This window comes from Megalops cyprinoides, chromosome 2 (genome assembly GCF_013368585.1).
Source record: "Megalops cyprinoides isolate fMegCyp1 chromosome 2, fMegCyp1.pri, whole genome shotgun sequence".
In the NCBI taxonomy this organism is placed as follows: domain Eukaryota; kingdom Metazoa; phylum Chordata; class Actinopteri; order Elopiformes; family Megalopidae; genus Megalops; species Megalops cyprinoides.
Window position 1 is genome coordinate 50,451,872 of NC_050584.1, and position 19,602 is coordinate 50,471,473.

The following is a 19,602-nucleotide window of genomic DNA, read 5'->3' on the forward strand; positions in this document are numbered from 1 at the left end:
GCTAGTCAATCTGTCTGCTCCAGATGTCCCAGACACATCAGCAATTACAAGGGAATGGAATATGCATATATGTTGGCACCCATTAACGGCTGCACTGCCAACAGCTGCACTGCACTCAGACTGCAGACTTTGCACTCATCATATACAAGAATCCACCACAAATAAGACGAGCCTCCATTACAAAGACTGGCAGCAACTCCTATTCAGTCATTGTTCACCTATTGCCTCACTAATGGAATGATTCACTCAAAAGTAGTTTGAATAATCTATGTTTATTAGAATCTCATTCAGAAAAGATTGACTTTCATTTAGGTTTTTTTTTTTTTAACAAGGCGGGCATCTGCAAAATAACATTTTGTCATCTTTTGGTACGCTGCCTGTGATGTTCGTCCATTGGCACGATCCCATTGCGCTCAGAGTTTTGTCACCCAGGATTAGTGCACAGCCTCTGTTTAAGGTAATCTTCTCCTAACAGGCCAGACAAGAAAATGAGGTACAGTACCAGCCATGGTTTACTTGGCTTACTGTACAATGGCACAACCAGTGCGTGTTTGTTTGTGAAAGCGTTCAGCCGATTAGACTAAGGCCCGTAATGAGAGGAGAATGAGGGCAGCAGAATGCTGGCAAGTCAGAAAGCTTTCTGCGCACTGCAGCTGCAGCGCAGACACACTCACACATGTAAGCACGCACGCACATACATGCAAAAATGCATGCACTCATGCACACACACACTCACATGCACATACTCACACACACACACACACGCTCGCACATATATGCAAAAATGCATGCACTCATGCACATACACACTCACATGCACGTACTCACACACATATTCATATACAACATACACAGTAATGCACACACACACACACACACATGCGCACGCACACACACCTACACACGGACCACATTAAAACTCTCCTCTGTGCTCAGCCAAGGGTACACTTTACTACCTCCCCCAGCAGGCACATCTCACCAGGAGAGATCCTCATAACAAGAGTGATCCTGACGACCAATCCAGCCCCATCTGCAAGACTCTTTCAGTGCTAATGCAGTGCTTCACTGGCCCTAATACATTGATTATTATGCCCAACTCCGTGCCAGCCTCAAACAAGGTTTCAATTACACAGGCATGATCTAACACTTGTTTTTCTACTTACTTCCCTCTTTATTAAACTGCACCGCCTGTTACCTAAATTCATAAATATAGTACGGACATGTGGCTCGCCTTGCTCAGTGAGGTGCTTGGGAGGCATACCTGAGGGCACAGACGCAGGGTTGAAGGGGGCGAAGAGTTCAGAGGGGGGCTGATGGGCCATGGTGGGGTCCAGAGTGTTGGCTGGAGAGGCGGGAGTCTGTGGGGGAAACAGCATAGTCCAAAAACACACCAATAAACACAAAGTTCTGGCTGCAAAATCAGTGCGTTGACACCCTCAGAAAGCACATTCATTTAACAGTGATTTAACCTTGATTTTGCAGACACATCCCTGTTCTAAACCTGGAGCTCATTTGCCTTTGATTGTGCTGTTACTGTAATGAGCATCAGGGTTTGTTCACGCCGGCAGGAGAGAGGAAACTCACCGAAGGGGAGGTGATGTCTGGAGGGGTGGACATGTCTCCGAAAAGCTCTAACTGGTTGATATTCTGCAATCAGAGAACATTTTCACAGCGTGTGTCAGTCCTGGTGGCATCTCACCCATGCAGTGTGCCAGTCTCCCAACACCTGCACGTAACACCTGGCATCTGGCACACAGCGTGCATCAATACACAACGGGGGGTGGGTACGCTTATGTCACCAACACATCAGTGACAAAGTGTACTGTTAGAGGATGAATCATGGCATGCCAATGGAATGTTAGGTTTATGGACTGTGACAGATACCTACCCACATTTACCCATGGATGGTCCTCAGAGAAAGGCAAGACGCATACTAAAACATTTTTTTTCTATCATTTCCCTTTAAAAAAAAAAATCTACTAATCATTTTCAAAGGTTTATTTCTCCTGCTTCATCTATGTTTCAGCTGCATGGAAACTTGAGGTAAGACCCCTATATATAGTGTTCTTTATTTCAGACTTTAAATATCTGATTATGAATTTGCATAAATGATGTTACGCCTAATTTCTTTTGAAATTGTGAATTTCGTGGAATATCTTGCTTTCCTGTCTCATTTTAGAATTTGTCCTTCATATATAGACCATGACCCTCTTATTTCATTATCAGATAATGAATCCGGAAGAGTGAGCTTTACAGTCTTGTCCCCTTCAGCTTGTGAATGGATATTCAGTCCTTTAGAATAAATGGTAGTTAAGAAGACATTACTGAATTGTCACTAACTGCCAGTACAGTCAGGGTCCCCACTGAGGAGAAGTTGTTCTCTTGGTTAAATATGAACGTTCAGCTTATTGGTTTACAGCAATAAGGTCCTGATCATGTGTTTCTACAAAAAAAAAGTATGTGGTTACAGTAGCTTAATGTAATGACAGCTGCACTAACAAAACACGCCCACAGGACCCTCCAGTTAAAATGGTAGAACCAACCACTGCTTTTCCAGCATCTTCTATGCTTACACCCTTCAGCCCCTCAAAGGGTGTGATTTGTGGCAGTTTGATTGCAAAGCTGTGAGTTACTGCTGCTGTCTGCTGGGCACTGCAGGGATATTGCCACAGCATCCCGCTCTCTGGATAGCTTTGACCTTCAGGTCTGTTTGAAAGCCTCTGCAGAGACTAACAATCAACTGCTGCGGCCGTGTCTATTCCCGGGGTTTGGTAAAACCACAAAGTGGTGCATTGTGGGATGTCTCCCAGGCCACTCCATGTTTAAGGGGGGGGGGGGGGGGGGGGGGAGTGTGCGTGGAAACACGATGGCCTAATTTTACTGCTGATTGATGACAGGGCAAGGCATGAGTCACCAGGCTCTCGTGATGACGCTGGACGAGGGGGACGTCACAGACAGGGGGAGCACGGGACACGGTGGCAGTCGGGGAGGAACTCATCCTGCAGGGTTCACAGAGGGGAGTCCCACACGGGGCATCCGTGTAGCACTCGCTAATGCATCTCAATAAAAGCTCAATTGCACTTAGTATTTATTGTGTTAAATCTCATCAGGCCACTGAAGGGACATTAGTGCCACAGGGATTTATTTCGCTTTCGGTGATGAGGCCAGAGACCCTGGGGAGGGTTACCTCACAGCCTTACCTCTGTGACCTTTCCAAGGTCCGCCTCGATCTCCACCAGCGTCTGCCCATTCTGCAACAGCAAAGCGGTGTTAAATGGTAGGTGAGGTGAGATGGGGAAGGTGCAGTAGGGACTCTCTCAGCAAAGGACCAGTCTAGGCCAGGAGGGTGTGTGGGATGGGGTGAGGTGAGCTGAGGTGAGGTGAGGTAGGGTGAGGTAGGGTGAGGTAGGTTGGGTGGATAAAAACGGACTTGTACCTGCAGACATGGTATTTACTGACATAGAGACAGATATGATTTCTGACTTCTGTGCATTTCCCCTCTGTCCCTCATAGCAGACATCAGGCATAGAAAATACACTGCAGCAAACCAGTGTAAAACTGGGCAAATCAATCACATGGATTTCATTAAAAATTTCAGTGTCATATTTATGCAGGCAGTCAAATTTTAACGCTACAATGAAACTGTTTTGACATTTTCTAATGGCATAAAATTCTCCCATGAGGGTAAAAGGTAAAGACAGGTCATGAACCACATCCGTTTACATGTCATTTATTGCATTCTTGCACATTAAAGAAGATGGGTGCAAGCACAGAGGAATCAAAACACAAAGTACAGTGCACAAATTGCTTCTGATTTCAATGCTAGCAACACACACATACACAGACACTCAAACTAACACACATTCACATACATACAGATGGACGGCGCTAACACTAACTCTGAGGTACACACACACACACACACACACACAGATGCACACGTTCATTCAGGTATGCACGCAGGCACACACAAAGCTCAAAAGAAGCAGTCAGAAATATAATCTGACAACAAATAAACTGGCTATTTAAACTCCATTCCCTGGTGTTAGCAATAAGCATGGCATGAGAGTGACTGGAAAGAGATGAAATTAAGAGATGTCTTGGAAAGATATAAGGATTAATTCTAATCAAAAGGTAGAAAGCAATGGAAATGTGCCAGCTGCCATTTCTCTACAAAGGGTCCTCTACAAACGATTATAGATCACCATCTCCAAAAAAACTACCGTACAATCAACAACATAGAAAACACAAATGTGTATCTAGGCCTGATTCTAAGGCATACCATTTAACCACACCGACTGTCTAGGTCTGTATAATAACTTGACCTACCCCTTCCCATTTTCCATTAAGTGGACAACCTTGACTTCAACAAAAAAGGAAAACAAATAAATAAAAATGTGATTTGTGTTTATTGCCTTCCACGGCCAGAACAGTCCTGTCTGACTGACCTTGTGCAGTTTGAATGTCAAGCGCCTGAGCTCTCTGACTTAGAGCCCACGTTAGGCTGAGCCACTAAATAAAACAGCAGCCAAATTAAAACCCCGGCGGTGCTGATTTATTAATCTGTTCCTGGGCCCAGATGGCTTTGAGGGGGAAGCCTGGATCACAGGAGCAAGGATCTGCCGCGCGTGTCACTCGTCATTTCAGAAGTCACCGTCTGGGGTGAAAGCCATAAAATGTCAATTACATGACAAGTGCAGAGGTGCAGATGTATACAGAGCCAAAAGGGGGAAGTCATACACACTGTGGCAGAGGCTAGTGCAGGTGGACTCAACCCAACAGAGATCCGGGGCATTTGCGCAGAACTTCTGAAAAGAAGGAGCTCTGATAGTTCTGTATCTACTTCCAGCATGCTGACAGACACCTGGAATTATTAAGACGAACGGAGCTGACAGGCTGCTTTTTTTAAGAGTGTTTTCTTTGTTCATGTTGGTCCATCTGACTTGTACCACAAGACGCCTTCATATAATGAATGAATGTGACTGACCCCTTTAAAATCCATCCTGTCCGTGCACTGCGCAGGAGGCACTCCCTATGTGATAACGTGTCCTAGTCCCTGCTGCTACTCTGAGCTGAACCCTCACCACAATTGTCCATCCCTCCATCTACATGCACTGTGTCTTCCCAATGTTCTCCCTCCAAGCAGAGTAATTACCCATGTGCATCTATTTGCATACATTTTAGGCAGCCCACTTAATTAACATAATTTCCCTAATCTCCAATGTTCTGACTGATCACACTAACGTATTTAAGCCTTTAAGGTTTTTCTGTTTCAAATCCGAAGGCACAGTACTAAGACATAGAGACCGACGTGTCTCAGTCATGCCCATCCAGTGACAGCTGATTTGTGGTGTTTCACAGACTCTTGTCAGAATCGTATTACCTGGAATCACATTGCTTTCATTAAAGGGTAGATAGAGGCATGGGTGGTTGAGACATTAATGAATTGTGACAAAAGTCCATAAATGGATCTGTCAACACTGAATTCTGGGTTCATCGGTCAACATACTGTATCGCAAAAGCTGTCATAACCCAAATCCTTTAATATTTCCAACATCAGAGCAAATGAGTCCCCTTTCATCCAAGCTTTTGTCAAGTACTGAAAATGAGAGGACCTTTTTCCTTCTCCGCACTGCAGACCCTTAAGCACTGTTGACAGAATAACAGACAAGAGAGCTCAAATATCATACGGGTGAATTTGCGCCTCTTCAGAATGTATGTCCTACAAATGATAAAACGCTGAGGAGTGACAGGTGACAGTCTGTGATGTACAACTTTGTGATCCCAGCTTCAGGCTGAGGGGTCTACCTGTCAGGTTTTACCGTGGAACTCCTCACAAATGTTCTGCTTGGTTATCGTCACATCAGTCAGGATCACAGTGATATTGAGCCATAGAGATTTACTTGAAATGTCCTTTAATTAAGGCCTTTAAATAAGAATTTAATACAGTGTTATCTAGAGAACAGCACATTCTCTCTTTTCTGTTAAAAAGGAAAGAACTGGTCGGCAAGATGGTTGCTATCAATACAGACAGGTTGGACTCTTAATTCATCTTAAGAGTTCATCTTAACTCATATTACATCTCACTTAAAATGAAGATACCATGTGGTTAAGGGATCGAGGCTCTTTTGAAAAACATCATGAGTGACAGGACTATATGGGGCTACTATGGCAGGGGCTACTCACACACATGCAGCACACACACACACACACACACACACACACACACACACACACACACACACACACAAAATGATTCGTAGCACAAACAGATTGGGTTTGCATGTTCACCATAAAAAACACACACACAAAAAAACAGAAAGGAAACAGCAATCAGTGAAGTGGGGTACTTTAAATGCAATAATACAGTACAGAGAGATTATCTTGATGGTATAAGCCTCTTTAAATTGCTTTTGTTAACTTCAGTTGAAACTCTCAGCTGGAAAAGCCTACTTGTGATTGGAGAATTTTTACTGGCATCAGTGCTGGCACAGTTTAGGAGCCAGTCTGCAGGGCTCCTTGAAAATTAGACCAAATGTGGGCGGGGAGAGAGGTCTAAATACAGATAATATTCAAGGTAGGGAGCTATAAGCACTCAACAAGCTCCAACTGAATGAACAGACCAGCAGTAACACCTGAGAAGTGGAAGCCGACTATGTTATGGCCATTTCAAGCGAGATAGCAAGGTTCAACTTCCGTTCAAATTTCATAATGTAAGTTTAAGCCTCAGCACAATAACAAATATGGAATCATCAGCGACAAATAATCACTCATATTCATCCAGCAGCAAGGTGATAAAAGGCCACCAAGGTACACTGGGTCTTGACAATGGTCAAGCTGAATTTTCTTGAAATCCATATTCCCTTTTCTCGGAACGCTTACTATCTCCTTTGTAAATGGTTGAATCTTGTAGGCCTACCCAGATGGAAGAAATATATTTTCTCTCTCTCCCTTTTAGTTCTTTGCCTAACACATAATGATATAATGATATCACTGTTACTCTCAAGAACTATGTCACTATCGAAAATATATTTGCTATCCATATGGGTAGTTTGGGGTCAGGCATTTCTCACCAGACTACTACACTGCATGCAGCTATACCAAGCAAAGGCCACCTCGAGCAAACCTCTCAATATTCCTTACCAGCAACAGAGGGGATTGAGGAAGCCTTTACCAATTCTCCAATAAAGACCAGGGGACCATGGGCCATTACTACATACATGTGGTCCATCATTAACACTGGATATGCAAATCGTCAGTATTTTCTGTCTGTGAAAACATTTCCCATTACGTATTTATTTTTTCCTACAAATTTGGAACCACAGACATTCACTATTCTGTAACAGTTTCAAACGGTGAAGATAATATAATCTGTAAACATTTCAGATTTATCCAACAATATCACAAATGAATAAATCAGTGCCCATAGTGCTTCACTCAGTATTGTCAAATGTTCTATTTGACCCTTGGCCATGGTGTGATTGTACGGCATATGTTTTTGAGATGAGGACTCCACTGGTCCCTCCTCTTTAAATAGACGGGTATGAGGAGTGGCATCATTTGATTGGCTGGATCCTCCTGGTTTGATAAGGACACACACTTGTGAGGTCCGGTGTCCCTGAGAGGAAAGTTACATACAAAGGCCTGCATATCCACCAGCGCTCCCACAGGAGAGTGCGGACGAATGTGCCGAACCCCACATGGAGCCTAGAGGTGGGAGGAAGCCTTTGTGCAGCACACCTTGGGGGGGGGGGGGGGGGGGGGGGCAACTGAGAGGTTTGCCTGAGGGAAGCGAGGAACAAAGTACAAACACCTACACTCACTGGGTGCCGTTTTGGAACATCATAGACCCCTTCCTTCTGCTGACTTGTAGGGACCTAGATTGGCAGTCATTCAGGCCAAAGATAAGTAAACAACATATTATCTTAAGGCAGAGTGAACACCTATAACCCTGAGCACACTGCATTGCTGAGAAACCTTCAGGATCGTATCTCTACAGTTTAATCCACAGAAGAACGTCACACTCTCAGAAGGCAGGCTGAGTTAGCCTAGTGGTGTGTTACTATTCATGAGCTCTACATTAGTGAATTTTCACACAATTCCCCTGTGTATTTGTGATGTCCATATAGGTTACGACTAATGTGTCATCTGTTCAACTGGAATAGGATAGTGGGTGTAATGTAATGCAAATTCTGGTTAATTTAAATCTAATCAATCTAATTCAAATGATATTTCTTTCAAAAATGGTGTAGTGTGAAATCTCTCTTCATGGAGGCTGATTGTGGAACCATGTGATTAATTCCACAATGTTACGGATGACATGGTGCAGCTGAAAAATGTTCTGGGTCTAAAGATAAGTACGGCAGAGGTTTGTCACAGCCTTGGCTCTATCAAGGGGATCTGAGATGGCCAGTGGCGATTTGTGTCGTCGTCTATTCTTCTTTTGTTTGTTTATTTCATTTATTTGCCATCATTGTTCATTTCCTCTCAGTTGGCTGGCTGATTGATATTCAGCGCATTTTATACGTGCTTCTGTTTGAACTAATTTTTCATCTATTTTATTTAAAGATCAAACAGTGAGGCTGGTGATTAATCATTCTCCAGCTTTCATCTTGTGAAGAGGAGGAGAAGCCTGCTGCTTACTCACAGGGCTGGAATAAATCAGACTCACAGCCCCAGGAAGGTCGGCCCTTTCCCGTCTGCGGGAGGCTGGGCCTTGCGCTGCTACTCCCAGGCTCCAGCCAAGGCCGCTGGGCCTCCCCGCGGTGCTGCTGGGGGGCACGCGAGACTCCACGGCGACTGCTGTTACTCACTGTCAGCCTTGGCCATGCACTCTCCAGTGCCTGCTCTGACATCTGAAATATGACTTTATAATGTCTCATCGGAATAGCTGACAGGGAGAGTGACATGACTGACACGAGTAACCATGGGGTCTGTAAAGGCTTGGTCCGGCGCAACTCTTGTGCCGAGCTAACACTGTACGATTTGGCCGAGACTTCTTCTTCTGCCATTAATTCAAGATCGGGGTGAAACTGGAAAATGCAGATCAAGACTGGTATGTCTTGGATTGATCAGTGTGAGAGGGTCAGGGACCACTTAGTAATAGTCTTGGTTATCACCTGACAATGTGAAGATGTATGCCAAGGCATTTTCTGTCCTTGACGCTGCATAATTGTATAGTATGAGAGATGCTGCTAGGCAATCACCCTGTGAACACTCCCAGAAACCACTAGAAAGAAAAATGACAAGCTCATTCAAATATATAATGGCAAGATTTCTGAGCCAAGGAGAACAAGCGGAGAAACTCATTAAGGAGGAGGTCCATTTGATATCAGTGCTGCTGAGTCATATCATTGACCTTATGAAAAAACTGAGGCAGGAGAGAAACTGCGTATTTGCCTAATTAATTAAATTAATTACTTAAATTCTTCATTTCTTTAATCTAGAAATTGCTTAATTCAAACCTCAGACGCCTATTAAGAGAACAATACTATGTGTTAGCAGTGAATTAGCAGTCTGTTAAGAGCTAATACAAAATACAGAGTAGTCGATCATTCATTTGGATATGTACATACTTTTGGTTTATACCTAATGAGAGTAGGTTTCTTTTGTCTTGAACTAAAGGGAAAACAGCTGTCAGTTAGGTATTTCCATTTACACATTCTCAAATCAGCTTCAAACTAACTGTCTGTATGCAAATATTTGTTGCTGTGTGAGAAAACGAGAGTGCACGCTCCATATTACATATGTGTCACCAGCACGTCAAACTAAGCTACTTCATACTTTATAGACATTGATATTACTAAGAGGTTATATTAAAAACAAGGTCTAATAATGGTTTTGTTCAATGGGCCATGCTGGAAATGTATAGCTTTGTATGAAGTCTGAGGATGCTTAAAAAGCCCACAGTGTCACAAAATAAAAACATATTGATAAATTGGTATTTCTTCCTCTTCATTTTTAAAACTGTCTACAGCTGCAACTGTGGTGTGTGAGAGCTTAAATAATATTGTGCATGTATCTTTCGATAGAAAAAACACATTGAGCCTTGGCTTAGTTGGTAAGCATGAGATTAAAGACGGCTAAAGCCGTAGTATGCAAACTCGGCATTAACTGATCTCTTCCACCAATGCACTGGGTTGGTATCCAAAAGGCTTCTTCCAGCAAATTATATGTTAATGTAAATGTTTTGAATCAACCAGTATTTAGGATTAGACACACGCTCAGTAAATGTAAACGAAATCTGTACAACACAATTACTGAGCTTAGTTGATCAGATATGGCACTGAGCCACCATCCCTAAGAGACACCATGCAATGTACGTCACTTTCATATATAGTAAATATCCTGGTAAACTTAACTAGTGCTGACAGTCCAGACAAATTTGTCTTAGGTTCTGGTGTTGCACTTCATCTATTCAATGACGGAGATCAGACTTTGTGGCAAGCAATGTTATACTGTGACCAACATTATCTCTAATGCTTTATGAGGCACTGTAGGAAGTGTTAAGGCACATCTGAATTTTGGTCATGAATCAACACTCACCAGAAAACTCCCTACTGATATTGGCAAGGTTGAATGGTCTCTTTGACCACATATGTCCATAGGTTAAAATTCTCCATGTTTTCTTTAAGAAAATCAGGCTCCTCCCCCTCCTGGAGCAGAGGGGAGGGGCTTGATAGTACCTGATAAATGCTCTCCTCTGACTGGGGGTCACGGATGGGCTCGTGTCCAGCCTCAAACACAATGTACTATAACATCAGCAGCGCAGCAGGAGGGGAGGTAAGGACGGAGAGAGAGAGACAATAGGAGAGCAGAGAAGTGATTGGTCAGACAGAATCAACAGCAGGCACGGCCCAAGCAGTTCACGTTGCACTGTCAGTACAGCGACCACCCAGCCGTTGGGGAAAGCACCATTCCCTCATCTGATTGGAGCTTTAGTACGCATCTCACCCATACCTGCTTTAAAATACCCACTTTAAACAGCCTGTCTAACTGATCTACTTTACAAAGTTATCCAATTCTATAATGTATCTGTACTCACTGAATTGTCTCTTATCTGGTATGGGTGAAATCATTCTGTGATTTTGTTAACAAATTAAAAAGGAGCTGTATTGATTAAATGTTGAAGAGGGGACAGTCAAAAACAGAAGCCACCTTTCCTTCTCCTTCCTGACCTTTCACCTGTACTGCAGTAGCTGCAATCCCCTGCCTCTGCCCCCAACCAAGAGAGCAAGCTTTCTACAGGTTATAACCCTGCATGGAGGAGAAATATAGCTTAGCATTTGCACAAATATAAGGCATATGATTCTGATTTTGGCGAAACTAAGGGAATCCTACTGATCCCATGCATGCCCTTTCCTTTTTGTGTTATAATTGACATATCTATGTAAATCACAGTGAACCAAATACTGTCACAATGCGATACTTTTTTTTACATTGGAAAACTTTTTTTTACCTAGGGAAGCGTATGCCTGTTGTACTTAAAGCATATTTCTCTGCAATGCAGGGAATATTTTCAGCTGTATTACTATATTATTCACGACGCAAATATTCTATCGGCATGCAACATTCTCGACTACATGGAACCATTTGAAATCCCTCTTGACTTACACTAGTACTAAACAAAGGTCATGTTATTCATGTTTTGGGCACAATTCCCAATGTCACATTAAAGTTAAAGGGTTAAAGCTGTCTGTATTCAGTGAGTGCTAAAGAGTACTGCATTAAGTTAAAAGTAAGGGGTGGGAGTGAAGAATCAGGATCTGGCCTTCATTAAAAACCATACACAAAGTTGTACAACACTGCACTGGCGATAAAAAAACAGAATGGTTAAACAACCAATTACTGCAATGATCCACTATGTATTAAAGATACAGAAATGATGAAATAACATGACTTTATTAATTCAAGAAGAGGGAAAGAAAAGTGGAGTGGAGTTATTCATTTTCATATGTGAGATTAAAGGCCTATTACTAACAAGGGAATCTTCAACAGTGCAAGTAAAGCAAAGCGATTGCATAAAATACATTGAAGAAAACAGGGTGATTGGATATTTTTTCAGAGGAAGTTACCTGGTACACTGGGTCTTCCACGTCTTCCTCCAAAATCGTCTTTGCAAGTGATTACAAGGCAGGAGCAGAGATTGAATCAACAGAGAAGCGGAGAGAGGGGAGCAGGGTGCCAGAGGAGGGGTGGGGGGAGGGCGGATGATAGAAAATTAAGACTCAGAGCCAGGCAAATCGGCAGATCCGACAGGAGCACAATACATTTTTCAACATCTGATTATTAAATTTTCATTCATCAAAGAAGCGTTCCCTTCCTTTCTCTTCCAACACCTCTTTAAACTGCAGAAGCTGGTATTTGACAGATTTTGTCATTTAATTGTACAAGCTGCCTGAATGCTATCACCCAGTGAGATCTATCAGCCAGTGGTCACATTCTCGCTCCAAAAGGGAGCCTGAGGAGCTCCCCCCGAAACCCTTGATCTTTTTAATGACACACTTAATTATATTGTCCAATGCCGTGACTGCCTTTGTCTTCAGATGGCACCTCACAGAAGCTTCCCTGCCTCTTTGCTTTTTTTATTTTCCATATACGGTATATTCTCTAATTATTCTATTTGTAACTATGCTTAGCTGCATGTGGAGCATGTTGTGTGGTATCTGATGTTGTCTTATGGATTTGTTTAGCAAGTGTCCTACATTATACCAAGTCATTGAGCCCTTGTCATGTTACTCATATGTATGCAGTGAAAATGCTGTTTCTCCCTCATACATATGCATGGTGGACTACATCATACACTAGCAACATACAATGCAGGCTCCCATACCCACTATTGAGAGGTGTTTGAAGGGGTTCCAGTATCCTTTGTCAGTGACTTTGGGAAGCATTTGATATGATTATATTGATGGACATGGGCTAGGCTTGTATACTAGGTTGTATACTAGATAGAAGCCCTGTTCACAGTGGTGTGTGAGTGTGGTTACCTAGTAAACAGCCCTGTTCACACTGATGTGAGGGTGTGGTTACCTAGTAAACAGCCTGTTCATAGTGGTGTGTAGGTGTGGTTAACTGGTAAACAGCCTGTTCACAGTGGCGTGTGGGTGTGGTTACCTGGTAAACAGCCTGTTCACAATGGTGTGTGGGTGTGGTTACCTGGTAAACAGCCTGTTCACAGTGGTGTGTGGGTGTGGTTACCTGGTAAACAGCCTGTTCACAGTGATGTGAGGGTGTGGTTAACTGGTAAACAGCCTGTTCACAGTGATGTGAGGGTGTGGTTACCTGGTAAACAGCCTGTTCACAGTGGTGTGTGGGTGTGGTTACCTGGTAAACAGCCTGTTCACAGTGGTGTGTGGGTGTGGTTACCTGGTAAACAGCCTGTTCACACTGCTTGTCCTTTTGTGCCTTTTTTTCCATCTCCTCACGCTGCTTGATCTCATAGATGAGTTGGAAGAGATCACGCAGGTCAAGTATCACTGGCTCAGCCTGCAGAGTGACAGGGGAGTCAAGACCGATAACCATCTTTCTCATCCCCCAAGTGCCAAGCAAATTTAGTCAAGCCCAAAAGTATACCAAACCCTACCGCATGTCAACCAAACCTACACAATACAGGTCGTGAATTTATTCATACAGATCACTCTGCCTCCCACTGTTGAGTCTGTGCTGCTTTCTATGGAGGTTGCTGTGATGAAGCTGGCCATTGGACCGTGTGATCTGAGAGAGGTCCAATTCTCAGAGCATTCTTAAACAAGGGCTACAAAAATGTAGTAATGTAGCAGAACTGTAGCATTACATAAGGACCAGAGTTAATCAATATGAACCATTACAGTTTCTGTCTCATAAACCACACTGCCCGCCCAATGACATGCTGACTGTTTGTAATATTCTGCTTAAACACTATACTCATAACGCATTAACAGAAACAAATCATCAATTGGAATCTGCAACGAATCAAGATGATTGAACAGTACAGGATTTTGTTTATGATTCCCCATAATATTTCCCATCGAAACAGAAAAGAAAAATAACCCTAAAGTCCACAACTGCAAATGATTCTGAGAGCCTTTCTCCATCTGTCTATGTCACAGGGGCCTGGGTCACACTCAGTTCAGCGCACTGTGAAATGGATGGCTTGTTAGACGCTGGGACGGATACTCATCGATTTGATATGGGAAATCAATAAAGCGTCCAGCTGAGGCAGAACAAGCGCAGCATAGCATCAAACACAACAAAGAAGCAGGGAAAATCCTACTTTTTTTTCTCTTTTCAGAAAACACCTCGATGAGGCTCACTTGGCTGGGCTATGTGCATTACAGGATCTCAGCGTACCCAGACATCCTGTGCAGAGAGTGTGCACTTATCGATGCACAGAGTGCTCAGAGGCTCAAGATTTGTGCTGGGAGAAAATGTGCTGCAGTGAGGTTGAACAGCTGGTGAAAACATTGCACTCGGCTTGGTGCAGAACGGACACTGTGTCTTAGAGAGATGCTTATTTGGGTATGTTAGGTTGCACAAGTTAACTTGTGGTAGGGCTTGAATATTGTTATGCTCACGCTCACTGGTCTGGGAGTGTCGTTAGCCTGGTCTGACACTGTTGCTCATTCAAATTGAATAAATACGCTTCTGTTCTTTTGTGCTGGAAGTTGCTTTGGATAAGACCCTCTGCTAAACGAATGTAATGTAATGTAATGTATGCTTTGTGACTGTAGTGGGAGTATGCACAGGGGACACAGAAGCGTTGGGGTTGAACAGAGGGGACACGCAGTGTTGTTACTCACAGACTGAGCTGTCTTGATAGCTACGAATCGATGGTTGCCCTCCTTGCCGCAGACGTAGCCAAAGGCGCGGTGATCAGTGATGTCCTTTGCAATGTAGGAGATCTCGTGGACAGCATGGTGGTGCTGAAGGACCTGCAAAAACACAAGGCGACACCACAGAGTGAGGGCCTGCGGGGAGGAGAGGGCAAGAGATCTCTGCCTCTCTTCACAGACTCCCCATTGTTCAAAGTGCTTCAATCAGCACAAGCAGCTGTACATCTCCTCTCCACCCTGCCTCTCACAATCCCGTCATTCAGAGCATGTTAGCACGGAGAACCCTTGAAAAACAAGGCAGGAGTGATGGAAGTAGGAAACCTGCTCCGGGGCCTGAAACATTTTAACTGCAATCTCCCAAGGTTCTTAGGTAATTATCAACAATTAGCGTTCCCCAACATTCTGCACTTAATTTTACGACCCAGAACAGTATTATAATCATCCACAATTATAATCAATCATGTGCCACTGTGGCTGTACAACACTATTTAGAGCAATGATTGGCAGGGCGTTGCTGCAACATCATCTGACTTCTCTCTGATTGCTGCTGTGAAACTCTCACGGCGTCTCACTCAGAGTCACTCCTGCCTGGGAAGTGGGCAGCGTGCTGCAGAGCCGCCTGCCTCGCAGACAGTGTGAGAGCAGTGTTTCTCACGGAGGAGGTTTCCCAGAATGCATGCGTGCTGGACCAGGGGACATGTGACTCCCCGAAATGTAACGGACCCCCTGCAGGGCACGGCTTCTGCTCATGCTCAGTGACACAGAATGCCCAGGCAGATGTTTTAGAGAGGAACTGTTGTGACAGCACCTGCCCCCAGCACGCTAACATCCCTCATCTGGGTCCATATTAATGAGCTCATTCTGTACGATCCAGAATGCCATGCTTTCCACCTTGTTTTTCCTCCAGTCTTAAGCCTCCAGCTGTTCTCTGTGCTAAAGTTAAAACAGAACAGTTCGCCAAGCTAACTACTACTATTTTTATTCATTTTGTTTTCAGAATGAAACATTCGGGTTCCCTTATGGTATAAGAATACATGTTCAGTCAGATTTGGAAAGCCCTTTTTTCCCTTGCTGGGGCATATCAAGTAAGTCGTTCTGTTTATGGGACATAAAAAGGCCTTCACCTCCCGTTTGATCTTGAAGTGCTTCTGAGCACTGGATCTAACGTAATACTCTCAAGTGTCGGCTAATGGTTTTGGGGGTTTAATTGCCTGTGCTGGAAATTCTTGAGGGATTAATTACTTATGCACCCATCAGAGGGTATTCTTCTGGCAGTTAAACAGAGTTCACTCTTTGCTAGGAGCTTCCTGGGTGAAGTCACTGGTAACATTGCATGCAACTGACTTCCCACCGTAATGATCCACAGTTTTTGAATCCCAGCAACCGCTCCGCATATGGCCCAAACACTGCAGAGCACACACAGGACTAATAGGACTGAAGACCTACTGCAGGCCCCTGTCAAACTATTACATTTCATCGCTGACCTCATCAGACAGCACAAGGCCTGCAGTGTGCGCACTGTTTAACAGGGCTATTATTCCTTTGAAGGTAATGCTGTTAGGATCCCTGCGCCTGCCCCTGGTTCCTGCCCTACCCCCATTCGCATAGTGGCATTTATTTTTGATTATGTGTGGTTTAGAAATCCATAACGTTCAAAGATCATCTGACGTTGCCGCAATGAGGCTGTAAATGTCAGAGGTGTGTGATGTCAGCTCTGAGCTTTGGCGGCCCCGCGGCTGAATTCCTCCATCTGCACTGGGAAAGGGGGAGGGGAACAGAGCTGCAGGGCCTAAGAACGCAGGTGTGGAAAAGCTATTTAACAAGCACAAAGTGTGCGTCTGGGCTGTATGTTACCAGCTATATCACAGGCATGACAACAATAAGAATGGCACTAAACATTCTAAATTGGGTGATGGTTCTTAAACTAAGCACAAATCCAGAGCACATTCAAAGAATTACCCTCATGCCTCTGTGATGGTTATTGTTCGAGGCGGCAGGGGGGGATTATGCTCCAACACACAGAGAAGAGGAAATAAACCTTCCAAATATAGCTGTCGTTTGTTTTCCCCGTTTTCCTCTATTCTTGTGTGAGTGTTCAGGGAGCAACAAGTCTTACATATTCCTGTAGAAACAGCTATTATTGGACTGATTTACACAGCATGGCACATTGAAGTGAGATCTGGAAACTAGAGCAAACATCCTTCCTACGGAGCTCCGTGCTTTGCACACTTTCACATCAGTGACTTCAACAGCACATTCCACGACGGTGTGCAACACCCCCATGCCAGCACACTGAGATCAAGGCCCCATGAAATACAGAGAGGGGGGGGAGAAAGGGCGGCCTGGCTTTAATAACCATCTGAGGTCACCCCTCTGATACCGCACAACAGCTCACCTCCATGGGACCCACTGGCAGTGCCGGACTGCACGGTTATTATTCACGGTGTGCTGGTTTCCTATAAACCCTGTGTGAGTGGATTATTCCACACAGCGGAGAGAAAACAAGCCTCCCCGCTGCCTGGCCCGGGCAGTTCCCACTTATCTGCACAAAGGCAGAGAGAAACAGCGGGAGAGTGAGGAGTCTCGATGAAATCCGTCCTCATTAAAAGTATCGGCAAATTGGGTCACACAATGTGGGAACGGGACAAGGTCACCCTGAGACTTGGCACGCGCTCCTTCCTCCAAGCGCTATGCCCTGGCTGGTGGGCAGGCTGTCTGCGCTGCCTCTCACAACTGCTCAAAGGACAACAGCCCCTCCAGTGGTGCCCCGAGTGTAGGACACGCAACTCCAGCTCTACTTGTGGCGCCTGACATCCCGCTAGGGGCTGTGTTTCCAACTAGCTCCCCGTGTCATACAGTAAGGAGATTGTGCCTTTTTATCCTTTGTGGAAACAACGTGTCGTCAGTTGAGATGACTACTTAAGCAGGGTGAGACAGCATTTCCAAAACCACATTCGCCACCTGCTGAGACGTATCTGACACATAAAACGCGCTGCATACAATCAGCACATAGGAAACGGCAGGGCACACCAAATGCCTGCTTCTGTTGTGCTGTGCAGGCCTTAATGTCAATGAGCAATACAATGAGCAGTAGACAGTAGAGGCGGTTAAGGAGCTGGGCTTGTAACCAACAGGCTACAGGTTTGGATCCCAAGTAGAATACCAGCGTCGCACCCGTAAGCAAGGGACTAAGCCTGACTCCACTAGGCACCCCGCTGCATAAATGGATAATATGTAAACTGTCAGCTCTGTGAGTTGCCCCGGATTAGGGTGTCTGCTAAGCAAATAAATAATGATAAAACGCCGCGGCTCAAGGTTGAGGGATTGCAAGGTTACCCGGGCAGGCTCTAAGTAGCTGTGTGGGCAGGTTAGAGGAAATGTGCAAATAAACACACATCGGACCAGCTGACCCATGGAGGAGGACGTGTTGCGGAGAGCGGCGGAGGAATAGCTGAGTCCAGCGTGTTTCTTCACAGGCGCGAATACACAGGCAAAGCCGTGAGTAAATGTGCCCTTAAAAGTGTAATTGACCTCACAGGGAGCTCCTTGAATCACTGTCATGTGCATGAAACCCCCCCCACCCCCCCCGGTCTGATCTACTGCAGCATCAGCAGGTCCCTGGGAGATCAAGCCACTGCTTCAAGCTCAGTATCGTGCACCAGTCTGGAGGGAATGTGCACTACGGATCACTACATCCTCCAACAAGAAGACTGTGTGTGGGAAAAAAAAACATGTTTTCATGGCCTAAGGAGTTTTGTTTTGTATAGGTGACGCTGGTCTAACTGTTAAATATTTAATATGCTGAGCACAAGCAAAAATCTGTCTTCTTGATGTTCATCACATGCCAAATTTGCCAAGATAACTTAAATTTATGAAAGAACACAAAGGGCTTAAATGAAAACTTGCGGGCTGTGTTTTTAGTTTCTTCTTATGCCATGTGCAAATGAGAAGTAGACATATAAAACACTGTGAAAACATTAACTGGTTCCTAGACAAACATGTATGTATGTATGTACAAAGCAACGACAATTAGTGCTAGAAAACTATTAGCTAAGGAGAATGATTACAGGAAATTTCTGTATTTGTACTGAGTAGTGGCTGAGATCTTCAAAAACACCCACGAACAACCAGAGGAAATAGTAACAGGATTATCAACCTTTCTCTAAAAGCCACCTACAGCTTGATTTCAGGTGAAAAATGAAAACCATAAAACATTTCCAACATTCTTTTTAATGTCACCGATAACATATGATGAAGACATTCCATTACAAAGCGGCTGATTCATAAACAAAATGGTGTTCAGAGGATGCCGTTTCTTTTTAAAAAGGTGTGAAGTAACACAGACTGGCAAACGGATGACACTGTTGAAGAACAGAACATTTCAGCATATGCTGCGGCGCGTTCTGAAATGAAAGCGGGTTCTCCACATTCAGTACGTGTAATATCGCCACATCGGGTCCTTCAGGAACCCGAACTGCAGACGCAGATAAGCGCCTTTACGTCGACGACACAGTGCTCATCCTGGCGGAGGTAATTCCACCATACGGCCCCATCTCAGCACTCTGACAAGCTTCTCTTCTGCTAGGCTGAACGGTTCCTCAATCCCAGAGCATTACCGTACATTAGCCCCTTTGTTTTGACAGTCGGAATCCAATTACACAGCCAAGGACCACACTGACATTAGTTCTCACTCCAGCCCATTGGAGCCCTGCGACTGCGGGCAGCGGGAAACCTTCTCCTGTCTGCAGATGCACTGTATCACGCCACCCAGGGCCACAGTGGGGGCTCT

General features: G+C 44.4%; 1 protein-coding gene across 6 annotated transcripts in view; it reads right to left on the reverse strand.

Annotated features, from left to right (window-relative positions):
* Positions 1–19,602, reverse strand: part of dab1a (DAB adaptor protein 1a) — a 126,421-nt gene that overhangs the window by 12,188 nt on the left and 94,631 nt on the right. For 3 of the 6 annotated variants that reach the window (XM_036520750.1, XM_036520753.1, XM_036520749.1), the window contains exons 5-12: positions 14,781–14,912; positions 13,369–13,488; positions 12,075–12,113; positions 10,686–10,751; positions 7,824–7,877; positions 3,201–3,251; positions 1,585–1,647; positions 1,262–1,358 (exon numbers count right to left, since the gene is read on the reverse strand). In XM_036520750.1, coding sequence (XP_036376643.1) covers positions 1,262–1,358; positions 1,585–1,647; positions 3,201–3,251; positions 7,824–7,877; positions 10,686–10,751; positions 12,075–12,113; positions 13,369–13,488; positions 14,781–14,912 — 622 coding nt within the window. Of the gene's footprint in view, positions 1–1,261; positions 1,359–1,584; positions 1,648–3,200; positions 3,252–7,817; positions 7,878–10,685; positions 10,752–12,074; positions 12,114–13,368; positions 13,489–14,780; positions 14,913–19,602 lie in introns of all 6 variants that reach the window. The other 3 variants (XM_036520755.1, XM_036520754.1, XM_036520756.1) reach the window with 3 other exon arrangements.